General features: G+C 43.5%; 1 protein-coding gene across 4 annotated transcripts in view; it reads right to left on the bottom strand.

Annotated features, from left to right (window-relative positions):
- HIC2 (HIC ZBTB transcriptional repressor 2) overlaps positions 1 to 6,452 on the bottom strand; it is a 43,580-nt gene continuing 37,128 nt past the window's right edge. For all 4 annotated transcript variants that reach the window (XM_053993673.1, XM_053993674.1, XM_053993676.1 and 1 more), the window contains one exon: positions 1 to 2,695. In XM_053993673.1, coding sequence (XP_053849648.1) covers positions 947 to 2,659 — 1,713 coding nt within the window. In that variant the 5' untranslated portion in view covers positions 2,660 to 2,695 and the 3' untranslated portion in view covers positions 1 to 946. The remainder of the gene's footprint in view (positions 2,696 to 6,452) is intronic.

The following is a 6,452-nucleotide window of genomic DNA, read 5'->3' as shown; positions in this document are numbered from 1 at the left end:
AACGTTACAATGGTTCTTCCTTTAATAAAACAAGTACCTCTAAGCAAAGAATATTCATACGAAACTACTAGAAAAGTAAAGACGACCCCCTGCTCACTGAAAGAAATTCCCAGGGCATCCAGTCCCTGTTCAGTCATGGGTAAGGCAAAAGAGGTTTGCGTGTTTTATGGGAGAAGGTGGCACGTGGTTATGTATGCCAAGGACAAAGATCAAAACCAAAATGGGGAGGGATGGTAAGGGAGGCTTTGCCATTTGTTTAAGTGAAGTATTGGGACTGGTGCAGCCCTGAGAGCTGCTCCACACGCCATCGCCAGCCCAGGGGGACAGGGTTGGGCTCCACCACTGCTGTGGCTTTCCCACAGTCTCTGGAGGGGCTGCCAACCCTGTGAGGTGGTCCACAGACACAGCTTCTGCACTTGAGAATGCTGTTATTTCACAGCTACTTAGGCCACTGAAAAGGTGTGGGTTTTTTTGTTTTGTTTTTTTGTTTTTTTGTTTTTTTTTTAAATGGCAAGAAATACCCCTACTGAGTTTGGTTTTAAAGGAGGTGAGTACAGTGACAGGAACACAGGAAGAGGCAGGGAGGGGGAGCCAGCAGAGGCTGAAAGTTCCCCAAGGTCCCCCTACCTGCTCCAAATCAGCAATATGGCAATGAAATCGATGTGTGCAAAAAGAAGAGGCATTTCTTGCCGGGCCATCAAAATTTGAAGGGAGACTGGGACTAAATGCATCAGCTTGGCTGTGGACCTTTCTTTTTTTAAAAAAAGGAAAAAAAACTTTTTTTTTTTTAAATGTTAAAGCTACATTTGTTTAGGCCTCTCATGACTGAACAGAGTATGGGGAGTTGCCCCCTTGTTTTTTTTTTTTTTCTTTTTTTTTAAGCAGCAAGTCTACAGAAAGGTAAATCACTGCGGATGGGCTTGAAGCTCATTCTGGAGTCTTTGGCTTATGTGGGAGAGGTATGCATTCGCAGGTGGCTGATCAGATTGCGCTGCTGGGTGAATTTCCCACCACACAGTTGACATTCATAAGGTTTTTCTCCTGAGTGGACACGCATATGCTCTGTTAGTCGGTACTGCCGGGTAAAGCGCATCCCACATTCCTCGCAAGCAAAGGGCTTGAGCCCCAAGTGGCTGCGCATGTGCCGTGTCATGGTGCCACGCTGTGTGAACATCTTGCCGCAGATGTTGCAAGGGAAGGGCCGCGTCAGCCAGTGAGTCTTCTCGTGCTGCCGCAGCGTGGCTGGATCCTTGTAGCTCTTCTCACACACTGAACACTTGAAGGGCCGGGACTCCGCAGCATAGGACTGATTGGGGTTGGACAAATCCTCAGCTTCATCTTTGCTGCCATATGTGCCTTCCTCCTTGATGTAAAGGTCTTCCTCAGTGTGCGTTTCCACGTGGGCATTGAGCTGCTCAGAGCTCGGGAAGCCTTTGCCACACGGGATACAGACATACAGGTTGTCACCATAGGCCACTGGCTCAAACCCCTCCTGCCGATAGACATAGTTGGCACTGGTATGGCCGCCACTCTCACTCTCACTCTGGCCACTGTCATCACTGTTCTCCTTACCGTTTTCTACCTCCTCCTTACATGGGTAGGGCAGGTCTGCCCCATAGGCCCCAGCCAGACTCCTCTCCACAGACTTGGACAAGGGCCCCAGCAGGATACCATTGGGCAGCCCTTCACCCTCGTCCCTGTCTTTGCCCCCTTCCTTTCGGTCAAAGGCGTTGTCTTTCTTGATCCACTCCTTCTTGCGGGACGAGTGCCGGAGGCCCTTGCGCTGGCTGCTCTCTGTCAGTGAGTGGTGGCACTCCTCGCTCAGATCCATCTCCATGGGGTCACTGCTGTCTGCCATGCTGTGAGGGGCTCCGACGCCAGACTCGTCGAACGATGAGGCACTGTTGGCTGCAGGGGCTGAGGCAGATTGGGGAGAGCCGTGCTGGCTTTCGCTGTGCTGCGTGTCATCATGGGAAGCTGCGACAGGGAGCGAGGGGCTTTTTTTGGACAGGTCAAGGCCTAGCTCCTGGTCACCGGTGCTCCCATTCGCACTGCTGCTCCCACCACCGTTCTTGCTGGTTCCCCTGCTTAAGGAGTGACAGTTCTCTTGGTTAGAGCTGCTGATGAAGACCTCGTCATCAGAGAGCTTTCCCTTAGACAGCTCCTTTGAGTGCGAGCCCTTCAACCCCTCATTTGACCCTGAATAGCGAGCTTGGATGACTGAAGCAGTGGAAAGTCTCTGACTCCTGGCAGATCTCCCAACACCAAGGCCACCAGCCTTGCCAGCAAAGGACTTGCCGTTCCGCTTCAGTTTCTTTCTGCAGAGAGCTGCCAGGTCGTGCAGTTGGAGGTAGCTTGCTGCGGTGAGGAGAGCATTAAAGTTCTGTTCACCAGGCTGGTCAGTCGTTAAGAGCTTGCCAGTATAAATAAAGTCCAAGATCTGCCGGAACACGGTGGGGTTCACCATGTCCGTGTCTAAGTTTATCAGGTTGTCATGCAGGACAAGGGATTTGAAATACATGCTGCTGGCTGCCAGGATGTTCTTATGGGCACGAAACAGGGCATTTTCTACCACAATGATCACATCACAGAGGAAACCTTTGGCTCGTTGCTGGTTCAGCTGCAGTAGCAGTTGTTTGGCATGATTTGGCAGTTCCATCTCCACCTTCTCTTCCTCTCACCTTCACCTTACCACCTGAAAAACAGAAGGATGAGAGGTGTAAAGCTTGCTGTTTCCACTAGAACAGCTTACATTTAATAGACTGGTTTAACACAGTGCAGGCTATGTAAGGCTTGACACTGACTAGGGAGATCTGAGTACATTGAGCCCTGCAAGCTGTGATCCTGCTGGGAATACAGAGAGAAATATTTCTCATGCTAAAACTTGATTCAGGTCTTTAAAAAATCAGATTTGTAATTATCTTTTTACAAAAGCAATTGCTGTTGGCTGGAATCATTATTCAAAAGATACCAGCATGAAAACAATAGTTAGGTACAGGGGAAAGCTCTTCTCTCCTGACACAGACTTGAAGGGAGGATAAGAAGCTAGAAAAAGAGGAAGAAAAGAGAAGCATCTACTTCACTGTCATTTGCATATCTGAGCATGTAAAATAATTAGCATAAGCTGCAGCTTTCCTGCTTTAATGTGTAGTTTGTTTCTTGGCTGTTACATGTTGAAGTCTTATAACACCCAGCTGCTCTGGAGTTGAGAAAATGACATGTAGCAACTAAATCCATTGAAGATGGAATTACCCACACTGAGGTGTGAATGGGAAGCCTCCTTAAGAGTATGAAAAGCTGCTTTAAAAACCACTCCCCTGGCTATGTCCATATCCCAATCCATTAACACGCAGGGTTAGAATCAACCCTCAACTAGCTGAAATTCAGGATGCTGAGCTAGCTAAATGTCACCAAATGTCTTCATAAATCTGAAACATTTTTCTTAATTTTGTTCTGTCTTAAATTTTGAAAGAATTTTGTTTAAAAGAGTAAAGTCAAGTAACATATCTCAAGTCACAGTTTCTCTATTCTGAAATACTGTAAAGAGAGGAAAATTGTGGTTACCTGTATATAGTTAATGCATTTCACAAACAGTAGTCATGATGTATTTTAGTTTAGATGTTTATATTGGCCTTCCCAGTAGTATAGACTGTAGAAAACACTCAGTTTGAAATATGTCAGAAGTAACTGCAGTTGCACGTTTGGTAGATATTACAATCCATAAAGCCCAGAATTCAATCTGGGACTGCATTTGGGAATCCAAGATCAATTTTATTTTTTTTCCTTGTTTTCTTGGGTTTTTTTGTGTGCGTGTGTTTGTTTGCTTGAAAGTGCCAACTACTACTTGCATTTATCCGTTGAAGTTGATTTAAAATAGTTTCTGAGGTTCAAAAGGAGGAATTAAATACCAAATTAACAATAACCACTATTTAGCTCTGTACTTCCTTTCTTCCTTTCCCAGTTCATCATGTTATTGAAACGTTTCTCTTATTGAAGGAGAAGCAAGCCATAAATACAGAGAAATTAAGAGCTTAAGTTCTCCCTTAAAATCATTATCAGTTAATTTTTTAATTGTTTGTGAGTTCTGCTACCACACTCTGTCCCCTCAGAGTTTAAATGATGAAGCATTAGACTGCATTATGTTCCCTCTGTGCCAAGTATAGGTACACAACAAAAAGAAATAAGGAGTGATGCAGTTAGTATAAAAAATTGCTTTCCTCTAACCTGATTCTTACTATGTGATGATAAATAGAAAGATTGCATTTGGCAGAAAGGTGGTAAATTTATATAATCCATTTCTGCACAACAGAGAAGTTCTGCTTTATGAAAAAAAAGCTACCAAAAAGTAAACAAATGAAATATTTCCTCCAGCATTGTTGCTTGACTACCCTGGTACTTCTCCCAACAGATCTGCCAAGCAGGTGCCTCCCTTCTTCCACAGGACACAGCTCTTCACTTGTTTGGCTGGTCAGCCTCGTGCTTGCTTATGCTTTTGGTGGAATTGCTTGGTGGCTCTTAAGTGCAGCAGCACCTAACTTAGCATCCACAGAGATCCCTCTGGCTCATCACCCTGACCCACAGCTAAAAAGGTTGCTCTGCTTTCCTGTTTCAGTTTGTTTCAGCAATGGATGGCAACCCAAGAAGACGGATTCACCGTGGTGCCTTTGTGCACGTGGATGTTGTTCCCAGAGCTTGATGGCTTTAGAAAGGGTGGCAGCCAAGAGGAGGAAGTACAGGCTTGCCATGGTGCTAGTTCCTCCTGTAGTGTTTCTGTAATAGAAACTCACTCTGCAGAATCTGAAAATATGACAGGACAGGGGCTACCTCCATTGAGCAGTGCTCAGAACTTAAAAACCAAGTTCTGATATAATTAGTAACATCAGAGTTGCAGGATGGAGGATGCAGCATGTCTGGTTCTAGTGCATTGCTTCCAGAATTGCTGATTAAGGGGAAGAAGCAGCAGCACAGAGGCACAAAATACCCACTTTTATCTAGCTAGGCCAGTAAGAGCCCTTAGTTCTGGGTCACTGAGATACATCTATAGGGGAGGACAAAAACGTGGCTTGCAACTTAAGAGAATCTTGCTATATAAATGCATCCTGCTCAAGATAGCAAGAAACAGCCTAGTACTACAATTTCACTACAGACATCATGGTGCTTTTCCATGCATGTAACACACAAAATCCCTGGCTATGATTTTTAAGTGTTCCATAAATGACAAATATGGGAAAGGAAGGGAAACAGTACAGCAAATATTTTCTGCCTAAACGAAGTAGTAGTAATAATAATATGATGCTACTGAAGTTAAAGCGGGCTTATTTCCCATTGATGTAGCACTTAAAGCAGAGGTCTAGAAATCACTATGTTTGAGTTGTCTAAGCCTCAAGGCTTACAACAGCTATTAATGCAGAATATTTTTAGCATTTTACTTTTTTTTGTTGGTTTTTTTTTGGTTTTTTTTGGTTTTTTTTGGTTTTTTTTTTGTGTTTTTTTTTTTTTTTTTGTGGTTTGTTTTTTTTTGTTTTACTTTTTTTTCTTTCTGCCTTAAATGATATTGAAACCAGCCTGCAGAGAAAGCCCTGGAAACAGAGTTAGAATTCTAATTCTGCTACTGACCTTCATGAAAAAGATAATGTTATTATTACTGAGTATGTTCTGCAGCATAAAGACTAGCATAGTATTTATTTCACATGTCAGATTTTACAGAACTGTTCATGTTCAGTAGGACATCTGTAAAAGGTAGGCTAATACCTTCAGTGGATTTCAAAAGCAGTGGTCACGTGTAAGCAGTATAACCCTGCCTATCAAATTTGAATTTGTTAGCTGAAATCTAACATGGATTTAACAACCCCAAATAAATGAATGTAATGAATCAAGGCAGCAAAACCTTCAACCAAGCTTAGAGCATTGTGTTTAAAATGTTGTCAGAATTGCCCACCAAGGGCTTTTACCAGGACAGGAGTATGGCTTAGAGAACACTCCTTTGGCTGATGCCCCTTTGCTGACAAAAGCCTTATAGCAACCTGCCTTGTGTATCTTGTGCAGTCCTCAACAAAAAATAAATCTAGTCCAGATATTTCATAGAGGCTACTTAAAAACCCTTCTTTGACCATGATGCATTTCAGAGGTGGAGGAGGAAAGGTGTGTTGGAAAAGTTGTTAGCAAAAGAGAAGCAGGCATTATTCCTTAACTCATAGCATTCCTAGAATCTCAGTTCTAGTTGAAAGCATGGGACCAAGGACAACTGTGAGTTTAAAAGTTATCTGCCCAAAAAAATGGCAGGTGCAGCCTTTGAAAGCCCTTGCTATCCATTAGTTTGCAGAGAGAGTCTCTTAACAAACCGTAACATTTGAAGAACAACACCACAACCCCCCAAAGTCCTAAAAAAATCACAGTGGGTTTATACTTCTTGTATTTCAGTATCATTTTTAATAACCCTTCCTTTTCTGTTT

The sequence above is a fragment of the Vidua macroura genome, chromosome 18, assembly GCF_024509145.1.
Source record: "Vidua macroura isolate BioBank_ID:100142 chromosome 18, ASM2450914v1, whole genome shotgun sequence".
Classification (NCBI taxonomy): domain Eukaryota; kingdom Metazoa; phylum Chordata; class Aves; order Passeriformes; family Viduidae; genus Vidua; species Vidua macroura.
Note: the sequence above shows the minus strand (reverse complement) of the source record. Positions and strands in the feature narration are given on the sequence as shown.